Source organism: Haliotis cracherodii, unplaced genomic scaffold, assembly GCF_022045235.1.
Source record: "Haliotis cracherodii isolate W230 unplaced genomic scaffold, xgHalCrac1.p SCAF_4, whole genome shotgun sequence".
NCBI lineage: Eukaryota > Metazoa > Mollusca > Gastropoda > Lepetellida > Haliotidae > Haliotis > Haliotis cracherodii.
This window is the reverse complement of record NW_027266297.1, coordinates 6,603,812-6,616,617: the sequence shown is the minus strand read 5'-3', so window position 1 is coordinate 6,616,617 and position 12,806 is coordinate 6,603,812. Positions and strand designations below refer to the sequence as shown.

The 12,806-nt window shown below is 38.9% G+C and overlaps 1 protein-coding gene across 1 annotated transcript; it reads right to left on the bottom strand.

The window, feature by feature from the left end:
- Positions 1–3,856: 3,856 nt before the first annotated feature.
- Positions 3,857–12,705, bottom strand: LOC139478931 (transmembrane protein 53-like). The gene is made up of 2 exons (XM_071261625.1): positions 12,504–12,705; positions 3,857–9,360 (listed from the first exon to the last, which is right to left on the bottom strand). The coding sequence occupies exons 1-2, from the start codon at positions 12,701–12,703 to the stop codon at positions 8,700–8,702; spliced, it is 861 nt and encodes a 286-aa protein (XP_071117726.1). The 5' UTR covers positions 12,704–12,705; the 3' UTR covers positions 3,857–8,699.
- Positions 12,706–12,806: the final 101 nt, after the last annotated feature.

Genomic DNA, 12,806 nt, shown 5'->3' with positions numbered 1-12,806 from the left:
AAATGGTAATGGAATATGAAACAGGATCGAGTAACCTTCAATGTATCTGATGAACTAGAATTTACTCTCTTGTTTTAAGTTTTTTATCCACATTCTTGCAGTTTCGAAGCAAATAAATAAGACGTAAACAAATGTGAAAACGTTTTATTGTTGGTGGTGCTATTTCTAAATGTTCTCTCACGGGTACTAGATTTGCATAAAGAGGTTGAACAGATGCATTTTCAGTGTGCATAAACCTACATACATAATTTTGTATTCGTGAGAATGCTAACAGACGCCAGATATTTAACTGATATTGTGCTAACCCGTGGACCTATTCAATACTCATGATATGTATATTATATTAACATCAACAGTAAGAGCATCCAAGATGTCACTACCATTGTCTAAAAAATGAAATCCTGATAGTGACATGTATAGATATATTAGGCAGTGACTACGTTCAAATATTTCCGATATCAAACTTTATATCATCTATAACTCTAACAAGGTGTTTAAAACATTAGTTTACCTGTGAAGATCCGGGTTAGAATAGGTCTTCGGCAACCCATGCTCGTCGTCAGAGGCGACTTTGATTGGAAAACGTTCTTCTGGTGGCGGCCGTGCTAACTCTCCAGGTGTGGTGAGCTGTCGGGATGGTTCTGGTGTGTCGGCGGCCCTTTAATCCAGTTGTTGGTTCAGTAGTCGGCGAGGGAACATCTTGCGTTGACTGGCATCACAGATCTCTAAGCAACTGGTCATCAATCAAAGACCTTGTAATGATTGTGCGCTCTACCCACCCGGGTGATGATGTCACAGGTTTTGATCATGCATTCTGAGATCTGACAGGCATGTCTCTTATCGTGTTTGATCATGTAGCCTTGGTAAAGTAAGATTTTACCTCCACGATGACAGGGAATGAACATGAGATCTAAATCTGTGTTGCAGGTGACACTATGACAATTTCGTATCTTTATTTATATTCCTGGCGAACGATGTTAATTGTGAGTGGCACTAATAGAACGAGTACTAACTGATCTGAATAAAATATTAGTACAAACTAGGTGAGTGAGTGAGTTGGGTTTAACGCCGCTTTTGACAGTTTTACAGTTATATATCGGCGCGTCAGCTTAATGTGGGAGGAAAGCCCGAAGTGATGCAGGTCTCAGACGTTTACCACTTCGGTGAAACCCACAAGCACGGGCATGGTGCTGACAAACCTAGAAACATAATCGGGGCCGAACCGGGATTCGAATCCACAATCATAGGTTTCTGTCCAAGGGACGCAACTCTGCACAGCGAATTGCGGCGCCTCAGACGACTGGGCCCCCCGCCCCCCCCCACAAAATAGGTGACACAAGTGGTTCCTATGTAATCAAAACGAAGATTAAATCCTGGAGGACCTTTTGACATTAATTTGTCTTTCAATCAACATATTTTCTGAAGGAAAGTTTTGCTCCATCCCTCCACCCGTTGGCTAACATCTAAGATCTAAGGCAAATTGGCCTTGTGTTGTGAGTCTGTCCTTTATATGCAGTGGCAAGGTCTAAGGCAAATTGGCCTTGTGTTGTGAGTCTGTCCTTTATATGCAGTGGCAAGGTCTAAGGCAAATTGGCCTTGTGTTGTGAGTCTGTCCTTTATATGTAGTGGCAAGGTCTAAGGCAAATTGGCCTTGTGTTGTGAGTCTGTCCTTTATATGTAGTGGCAAGGTCTAAGGCATATTGGCCTTGTGTTGTGAGTCTGTCCTTTATATGTAGTGGCAAGGTCTAAGGCAAATTGGCCTTGTGTTGTGAGTCTGTCCTTTATATTTAGTGGCAAGGTCTAAGGCATATTGGCCTTGTGTTGTGAGTCTGTCCTTTATATGTAGTGGCAAGGTCTAAGGCAAACTGGCCTTGTGTTGTGAGTCTGTCCTTTATATGTAGTAGCTCACAACACAAGTGAATGTCAGAAGTTCCGTTGTGAGGCGCACTGAAAGTATTCCCGTGAAAGTGTTCGCTACACTGTCAGGACAAAGAACCATCATAAAATATTCCGATGGTAAGGCCAGACCACATTCTGTGTGTACAGATTTTGGGACCAAACATTCAGGTGTGAATTGGAATTGAAAAAAAATAACACAATTTCAAATATATTTTTTGTATTTCCTCAATAACAATAACTACCATATATCTTTTGGGATGACCGGGAATCGAACTCCCAACCTTCCACTCTCTGGGTCTTCATCAACCCATGCTTGCTGTAAATGGCGACTATGCTTGTCGTAAGAGGTGACTAACAGGATCGGGTGGTCAGGCTGGCTGACTTGGTTGATACATGTCATCCTATCCCATTTGCGTGGATCGATGCTCATGTCAATCACTGGATTGTCTTGCCCAGACTATTATTTACAGACCGCCGTCATATAGTTGGAATATTGCTGGGTGCGGCTTTAAACAAAAACCAAACAAATCTTAATAAAATACAGTCTGTGTCACATGAAAAGGCTGAAAGACCTAGTGCAACACACGGCCTAAACATTATGTTTCTGTTGTCTGACTATAAACACGAACAATAAATTGACGAAACATTGTAAGCTTACACTAAAAGCCATTTGTAAAATGACCCCCTACCCAATATTCCGTTTGCTACTAACACAGATACCTATACACATAGAAATTAGTTAAGCAACAACCGTATATTCTCACACCGGGCAACTTTAATGAACTAGTGCATAAGATAACCATGAAATAATGTGTGTTTTTTGGAGATGTTACAGATTTGGAAAATAACTAAATTTCATCCAAAAAATTACGAATGTCACTTTTGTTGCACAGACTTAACTATCAGTACCATTCACACTTCTGGTTGAAGGAACTGAAGAATAATGTCCTGCAAGTCCAAATATTGACTTTCCATCAGTATCTTGTGTAAAGCCCCTGAACCCGAACAACTGCTTCAAGACGCCTCCTCATTCTTTGGATCAATCTCTGGATTTGATTCTGAGGAATCCTGTCCCATTTCTCACCAAAGCAGCAGTCAATTCATTGAGCGTATGGACAGGTGGGTGTCTTTGTCGAACACGACGGCCTAAAATGGATGCCTAAAATGGAATTCCGTGTAGCAGAAGTGTGCATTGTACCGACAGTTAAATCAGTGCAACAAGAGTGACATTCGTAATTTTTGGGGATGAAATTAAGTCATTTTCCAAATCTGTAACATCAGTTTTTCATCCATATATCTTATCCTTACTTAAAAGCACCACTTACATTGCATTCCTCAGTTTTGCCACTGAAAAACTGAAAATTAAAAATCCGAAAACTGAGTGATTGAGAATGCCTTTGTGTATGTCAACATTTTCACAAACATTTTTTGGGGGGGCAAGGGGTTGAGGAGTTTATCTGATATCAAACTTGTGAACTGCCCCCTTGGTATTGAATTATGAAAATCACAACTTGGCAAGTCTGACCTATGAAACAAACAATCAGGCCCCAGACATAGGCAGTCAATGGGTACCTGGTTGGATGAGATGGTAATGTGGCTACCAACCTTCCAGCGCCTCACAGGCAGCTTGGGTTGTATTATCCCCAGGGAGCTGAAAATGAAATTTGAGTGCACACTGATACAATGGGGGGGTAATAATGTTGTAGCATATTGCGAGCACACCGGCTGGCATGGAATCAGGTGTAAAAGAAATGTTATTATTATATACAGCTCAAGACTGCACAAATCATTACACATGTCAGTTGCTGGATAGTCTGGTCCAGGATTGATTACTTACAGTTCGCTGTCATATACCTGGAATATTGCTGAGTGTGGCCTTAAACAACAAAACCAAAAAACCTCAAGAATATACTTAATATATTTATTTTCTTGAATGATACATTAAAATAATCTCATAATAAGAAAACAAAACAAACACATAATAGCAGTAAAATATCTTATGACTTCCTGATTTCCATATAAAAATAAGGTGTCCAGTCAAAAAGACCATTCCTGTATACGCATATTGATTTCCATGAAAAATAGCACTCAATGTAACGACATATAGGAAACAAATCAAGGCAAATAATAGACTAGTAACAGTATCAGATTTTCAGCATTCAAAGGAATATGACTTCATAACTGGAATATTTTCATTTACTGTAAACTGCAACATCATTAAAATCAGATCTCTGATTCACATACAACACTATCTGTGTGAAGACCTGAGGACACCCAGATTGGAGGTTGTGTCAGGTGACTTTTCTACTCAGCATTCAGACAAGCATATCTGAAAAGTATCTTGAAAACGAATGTAATGGGGGCATTACAAATGCAAAAAAGTAAGGCCACACTAAAATATTGTGAAGATGTTATACATCCTGTAATTTCTGAGCACCATGGCATCTACACCCAAAAGAATGTACAATCGAGCTTCTTTTTTCTTTCTATGGAATGAAGCCAAATTGTTTAAGAAAGCTTACATCTGATTGGCTCCAGAACCCAAGCATCCTTCATCCAGATTTAGCAATAAAATCTAACTAAGCATTCACGAACCAAAGTGCATCAGAGCAGTATTGTATCAGAATAAAAGATCTGATTTTAATAGTAGCCATGGTAACTGCAATATCACTGGTCAACAATACTTACACCAACAAGACAGTCCATTATGCACACCTAGACACTGACATCAAAACCAACTGCTATTTCTACATGGACATCGCCAAGTGTATCCTAACAGTGTCAAGTACTATAATTATGACACAACTATCCTGTCACACATGAGCGAAAACTGTTATATCAAATTGTGTTCATCTCTGACTAACCTGTCCGTGCATAGTTAGAGAATAACCAACAAGCCATGAGCAGTTATGGAATATTTATCCCAGGTGAATGAACATCTTCCTGTGGCAAGGGCGTTAACTGACTATAAAAGTCCAGTGTATCCAAATACATTTTGCCCGGGCTATGGTCAAACTATTCCAAATCGGACATATTGTATCCGTCTTATGAGACCTACAGCAGGTTCCTGGGTAAAGTCCGGTAAGTGGGTGTTGGGTACCTGAGTAGTAAATTTGGACCTAGCCAATGTAATGAGATTACCTGCTTTACATGAGTATACTGAGTGTTGAGAGATCACAGGTCATCTGATCAGGTGAGCTAACACATCAACATAACTTTAATGACAATCCTTTTAATATAAATGCGAAAAAATGCAATCCTGTTGGCGAGAAGAGACATAATACAGAAAGATTCGACTATTTACAAATGTTATGTGTGAGAGTTTGGTGTAATATAAACACTAACTTATTGAAACACATTCAAAGTTCCTATGAATTATTATGGCACATTGAGGAATAAGTATTTCTTCCTGATATATACTCACTACCACAAGAAACGCGAATACCATACATGTTGGTTAATACATGAAGACTTACGCATATTCAAGAGATATAAGATTGGTTCAATGCACAAACACACATACTGGTATGTGAGGTGAACCGATGCTCATCAACGCATCACATGTGACGTCATAGATCTATGACTCGAGATGCATCACTTGCCTCGTGTAGGATCAGCGTGTAAAGTTTGAAAGTCACATGCAGAATCTTGTGATAAGAATAAAGTCACTGTGTGGTAACACTTGACTGAATGTTAGGTTTGTCTTTAGTGGTACACACTGGAAACATGTCTTCTTAACATACAAACTTCTCTAAATGTTTCTATGGTTTGCGTTTGTTTTGGCTGTGAGTATACCAGAATTACAAGTATACTGATAATGTCATTCTTTAAACATTATTGAATCCACTTAACTGTACATCCATCCAATAAAACAAGTTGTACGTTATTTAACACTGCACTCAGCAATATTTCAGCTAAATGAGGGTGGTCTGCAAATAAGCCTGGACCAGACAATCTAGTGAATGACATCATGAGCATCAATGTACGCAATTTGGATACGATGACATACATCAACCAAGACAGCGAACGAGAATATCCAATTCTGTTAGACGCCTCTGACGACAAGCATGGTTTGCTTAAGACCATATCTAACCCGGATCTTCATGTAACCATTAAAACAAGTGCTGACACTTGCATACATAAAAAAAACATTATAACACTGATCTGAAAAATTGCAATTTTCTATAATTCTAGTATAAATCATCTTCCCGAGGCAAGGGAGTTAACTGACTTTAAAAGTCCAGTTTCCACCCTTGCCAAACTAGGCTGGTATTATGGAGTTACATTTTGGCTGGACTAACGAGTCTATCCAATCAAAATCATGTAACGAAATTGACATCCAGTTCATAAACTGTTGTGCAGATATCTGTTGATTGCAGGATTTGCAAAGCATGTCCACCATCACCTCAGCATCAATAGATATTTTTCAAATCTGTTTATGTTTTTATTCAAGGTGCCGTTTTATCACTATATAAAACTTAAATATCGATCAGATCGTCTTGACTCAGCGCTGCAAGCAAATGCAAGTGATGCGAGAGGTGGAATCTGATTGGTCAATAGGGGCGGTCGGGTAGCCTAGTGGTTAAAGCGTTCGCACGTCACGCCGAAGACCCGGGTTCGATTCCCGACATGGGTACAATGTGTGAAGCCCATTTCTGGTGACCCCCGCCGTGATATTGCTGGAATATTGCTAAAAACAGCGTAAAACCATACTCACTCACTGATTGGTCAATAGAAGAGGCATAGAAGGGACATAACTCAGAATAGACACTGGTGGCACTACGATCGAGCCCAGAATTCCAGCCTAGGTTGGAAAGGGTGGAAACTTGACTTTTGTAGTCAGTTAACTCCCTTGCCTCGGGAAAATGAGTGTGAATAGAGTGGACCTAAATTTATACATTTCAGGCCTGGCTGTAAAAACATGACAAATAAACACTCTAACGACAGACCAATAGGATGACTAGAGCTCTGACAACTGATGACAGGGCTGGAGGAGAGTGCAAACATTGCACTGTATACTGTGTTAGAAACATTGATCCAGGTAAGGCCCTTAGAAGGGAAAAACAACAAAATAAGACCAATAAAGTTGCGGAACAATATTTCAACTTAGTACAATCATCCAAACAGGATATTAATTATCATAACAGATTGACGACATTAGTGACACTTGACCATCACTTTCTCTCCATGATGCCAACAAAGAATGAGCAGTGTTTTGCACCACTTTTACCAATATTCAGCAACATCGGTGGACACCAGAATGGTGTTTCCAGCAACTTTCAACAATTGGCGCAAGCGGACACTCTGTCTTGGTACACAGACATATAGAATTGTTCTCAATACTATTATATGTGTTCTCATATTGATTGACTCCAGTTTGGTGACAATGATTCTTAAAATCTAATGAGTATTTCATGTAACAAACCCTTTAAAAATCTTGTTTCAGTGAGTTGAAACATACAGTCTCCTCGCAACAACTAAATTGTGAGGACAAGCTAAAATCAAATGATGGTAGTCCTCATTGACTAGTAGCATTTGAGGGCAAAGAACAGTTTTCAGTGATTCAATTGATGCTACAAACTGTAACTAAATAAAACTACAAGGACATGTAAATATAGTAAACATTATTGTTTTGTTCAAGCAGGACTCGGTACAGCAGTGAGGACTAGCGAAGTAAGGAAAACACCAATCCTCCTTTGGAAAACCAGAAACAAAAACATGGTAAAAAAACATCCTTTATCAACGAGTGACTGTGTGTGACCTTGCAGTACAAATTATGGCCTGTTGGTTTTGTCCATTCAGTGTTAATAGCCTTGTCACTTTCATATCATGCCGGACACAGACTTGTCCTATAGGTGACAAAAATAAAATCGGTCAAAAAGGAATAATTTGGCAAGGAATGGAAGTGAATTAAAACACAAACGCTGTGAACCTTTAACAAAATTCTTGGCAACACCACATAATTCATACACAATAAAAAATAAGATGCATAGAAAGATTTAAAGCCTCAAAAATATCTAAAGCCATTGTTAGCTACCTTTAAAAAACAAATAAATAAACAATGAAGTCTGATATTCATAAACATATATCTTGAAAACAAAAGTAGGTATCAGTATCACATGATTATCAGCAGAGTAAATGACTTTCCATCATCATGACCATATCTTTCTTGTAACCAGGACAAACTGACACATCTGGACTATAACAGTAAATCTGATTATGATTATTCTGAAGGTTAAGTATTTTCTGTGTTCAGGAGCATGCATTTACAGTTATGTCAACTGAAGTACCAGGGTAATAATACTGGCAGTAAATTGATTCCATCTCCAATATCATAACTCAGATATGATATATCAATACATATCGAGTCATTTGAATTTGTCAAAGGGCTGAGTGAGGCCATAACAATAATTTCATCAGCAAGCTGGAGGAAAAAAGTACAATCTCTTTATAATATGGAAAAATCAATGGGTAAATTATCACTGTGTTGTGTCTATTATAGTTTCAACTATTCTATGTTGTACATGTTGTAATTGGGTTTGTTTGTGTACAATATATATTTCCTTAAAAATGCATCATGTGATTTGTTTTTAAGTGAGTGGGTGTGTGATGACCAAAATATGATGAGAATTATAAAACAAGGAACAAAGTTGCACAGGCCTTGTAAAGTTGTAAAGTTAATAATTTCATTTACTGACTTATACCAATTGAATTAAATTGTGAATTGATTTGAAAATTTTATGACCATTGACCATATTATGTATAACAGTGTGTCTCACCAACACCTACAGCTTACTTAGTCAACTCAGTTTCTGTGGCTTAAGACAGTGGGAGACAAACGCACTACACTTTTGTATGTACGCTTCTCGGTGGACTCGGAAGTGAGCGACATGGTCCGAATCTTCCCAGCATACACTCCATACATCGACTCCATGCTGCTTGCGGCGATCAACAACTTCTTGAATATCTTCATGCAAAATCACACGGTCCTTGCGAGAAAAGAGGAACAGCTGTGGGCACCTTGCTTTGTCTTCACAGATGCTTTCAAACAAGAAAAACGGGTTTCCAGAACCCTTATCTTTCCCTAGGAATTGTCCAATAAGCCTGGAGAAGAACAGATAGATCATGATGCAGAATCCAAGGATGTATTTGAGGAGGATGTTCATGCGAAGTGTAGCCATGAATGCCTGTGTGGCTTTCATTATTCGCCTCTTGCCTGGAGCACTGTCGATGATGCATCCCTTGACCAGCAGCTGATTGTACCTCTCTTGGGAGTGGAGGAAGTCGGTGATGTGGCAGTAGATGAAGCAGCCACCGTTACTGAAGATGTGGAACACGATCTGGTGTTCCTCCAGGTTTTCCTCAAAGACAACATCAAGAACCTTCCTAGCAATCGGCTTCAGTAGACTAAAGTTGTAGAACAAAGCATCAGTTGGAAAGATATGGCGGATTGTAATCAATCTGAAAAAATATTAAGAATTATTTTAGTTGTAAGATAAGTACAAACATTTTATTTAGATAGTCTAATATTCACAACCTGAAGTCCAGAATAACAATTATAATATGTAAATACATAAAGTTCCAAAGATATTATCAATATACTCAATGACTTAATACATTGTTGAGCGAGGATGCATCAAAACCTCTTGATTATCATAGATATATCGTCGGATTATATTTTTTCGGACATCATACATTTTCGGACGACCATGTTTATTCTCGCTATAATGAAGGGAGTGGCTTCACACAGACACTGTCAATATACGGATGGTAGCTTTTTAGTGAGTTAGATGTTTTACAGTTATTCATGTAGTTACCGAGAAAACCATGACTCTTTCTTAAGCATCCCAAAACCCATAATACGAGGATATTTGGAGCACCTTTAGAATACAGTACCACAACTTCTCGTGAGGACGATCTCTGCCGTATGTCACATGTCTCAAGACAAGCAACCAGTTTTTTGTGAGAATCTGTCGGACTCGAACCCGTGACCTTCGGATTGTTAGCCTGACAGCTAACCGACTGAGCTACGTCCACACTGTTAAACTTAGTGCAAATTTACCTAGTCATGCCTATGACGTTACGGAACTGAACGAAAAGGGTCGAATAGGTGACGGACACTTACGAAGGTTACGGATAGGCATGGTGTTTCGCGACTTTAGTCTACGGACACTTACGAATGATCCCGATGCCATTTGGCACACTCGTCCCATTCCGTAATCTACAAGATACCGAGTGGTGGGGAATGAGCCGATATGCCGCGAACTGAAAACGGCTCCAGGCGTCAGACGTCAAACTCGCGAGTACGCATGAATGATATGGTATTTAATAATTCGTCGGGTGATTTTTGTGACAGAAAAGTATGGTAGGGAACACTGTCAGGATGATGTTGATAATAGTAAGGAACAATGGAGGAATAAGCATGACTTGTGACAACCCAACGGTGAGTTCGCTTTTGAATCAGTACTGAAAAAATGTAGCCGTTGAAAGTGGCTTGTGTGAATGTTCCAGGACAGTTTCCAGTAGCCAAAATATTCGACACAAAACCATTTCACCCTTTTTACTCGATGTTTTTGTGTGAAGAATATAAGGAGCCGCTATATAATCTATAATAGCCACTAAATGAGTACCTAACCCTAATGATCGTAAATGGGTGATTGATCTTAAAGGGGATCCAAGGGCTAATGTCTTGTGCATAATAATGAAAATTAATGAACCGAAAAAATAATATATATATATGTATATTAGTTCCCATTTATAACCATTTTATCCACTTCAATTACGAGAAAAACGAAATAAAAAATATATAAAAAATAAAAGTGCTTTTGTAAACTCGCGTTTGCTCTAAAATGCGCCGCCACAGGCTATCATTAGTAAACAAATACTCAATACTCTCAACACCGCAGGGCGTATTCAATGACATTGCGTGTCGAGATGATAGATCACTGGGAAGAGCTTATGCACACTCGATGACCCCTGACGTCACTGGGCATTGTCTCGCCGGTGTGATTGGCAACAAAATAATACAAATTACGTCATAGGGTATGATCACGTGTTTGAAAAGTTTGTGGTACTGTATTCTAAAGGTAGGCCGGATATTTAGATTTATCATACAATGGGTAGGTTTCTCGGCAGGATAAAGCCAACGGATAAAAACGATATCCGTTGGGGTCATATGCGGATAAAGATGCAAATATCAAAGGTCAAGTAGGGACTACTTTCACTGTTTATAAACAAACATGGCGTCGCCCTCGTCATCTGGTGATCGAGTCAGAATTAACCATTGGGAATCTGGATAAACTACAGGGATAATTGCTATCATTATCAAAAGAACAGTCTAATATACTGAAAATCAGTGTCTAACTGTGACGTAGCTAAGGCATTTTATAAGTTTTGGCAACTTTGGAGATATAAATTTCGAAACAATTTTGCGAGGGCACGAGGCCTAGCCAAGCGGGATCAGTAGCCATATCTGTGCTTGTAGACCTCTGCGGCTTGAAACCTTCTCTACAAATTAAAATAGTTGGATTTGGAACCAAATATGTTTGAATTGTTACCTTGTTTCGTTTTGTCGCTGTGTGTACATCTGACTACACTTCTTAACGTTATGACAGACCGACTGTCAACAACGTCTGACCGTGGCCATGACGTCTCATAGACTAGGGTTAGAGTAGCTTCCCTCTGACAAAGGGCAGACCGATGGATTGCCGCGAAAGGAAAATATAAACCATTGTTGTTTTGCGTATATGTTGCTTCGCCACTGTATAAGAAACAGATTTCAGTTGGAACTATATTGGCTACTGTCACTGTCCGACTGACACATCACTTACCCTATGACGTAATATATATTAATGCGCGCATTCCAGGAAAACTCGCAATGTTTTGGTAATGTTTGTGAGAGAGGGAAAACGATTTTGACGCACAGAATTAAAGAATGACATTATATGATAAAGAGGTTATCACGCTTGTGTGTTTGGGGATGGTAAATACAATGTTTATTCCTAATGCAGGATATTTACCATCCCCAAACACACTCGCGGGATAACCTCTATATCTTCAATATTAGTTGTCAATAGTTATGTCATAATGATGATTGATATTATGTCAATTATTAAATCTTGCTTGACAACAGTATAAGGATCTATACCAAAATGTTGCTATTACAGTATAATAAAGAAGTTATTATCCATAATTTTGTTGTCTATTTTGTTACGCCATAATGATGATTAATAGTTAAATATATCATGAGATAAATTATGTAACATAATAGTAACTTGTAATCCACACATTCACATTGCAACATCATTATTCTCTTTCAACAGTGTGAATTGGGGGTACACTTCCTAGTTCCTACGCTGTCATCCTGTTGTTTTCCTTTGTAGAGCTCAGAACGCACATGACTCACAAGTATGTCATCTGGGAGTGTCTATCAAACCCTTTGTACAAGTCTGTCACAGTCATACAGTAAAAACGAAAAAATTATCGATGGTAAAACAGTTTGAGACAAAAATTATTTCAGCCATGACAGCTCGGATCATCAGTAATCGAAGTCGTCAAACGAAAGTAGAGCAAGAAATGTCGGATTGCGATCACGAGTCTGTCACCTTCTCTTTTCGTAGATTTCACTATATTTTGCGAGATGCTTGTCAACACAGCCAGCCCAGCCGAGTAAAATGATCACAGGTCTCTTCTCTTGTATATCTGCCTCTTCGAATACAGCAAAATTATCCTCAATTGTCAAATCGACATCTTCTGCATCAGTTGCCGGCAGTGTAACTCTGTACTCGTGCTTTCTGGCCGCCATGATTGTTGTGACACTCTCATGACATTCAAAGTGGTTGTTGATTGGTTTATGAAGAAACAACTATCCAATCAAAACACTCATTCTTATTTAGTAGTCATCAATA

Excerpts from the sequence above, each read along its gene's own strand:
- LOC139478931 (XM_071261625.1), bottom strand. The coding sequence starts at position 12,703 with ATGGCGGCCAGAAAGCACGAGTACAGAGTTACACTGCCGGCAACTGAT. Across the intron at positions 9,361-12,503 it reads GAAATCTACGAAAAGAGAAG|ATTGATTACAATCCGCCATA; the intron begins GTGACAGACTCG and ends ATATTTTTTCAG.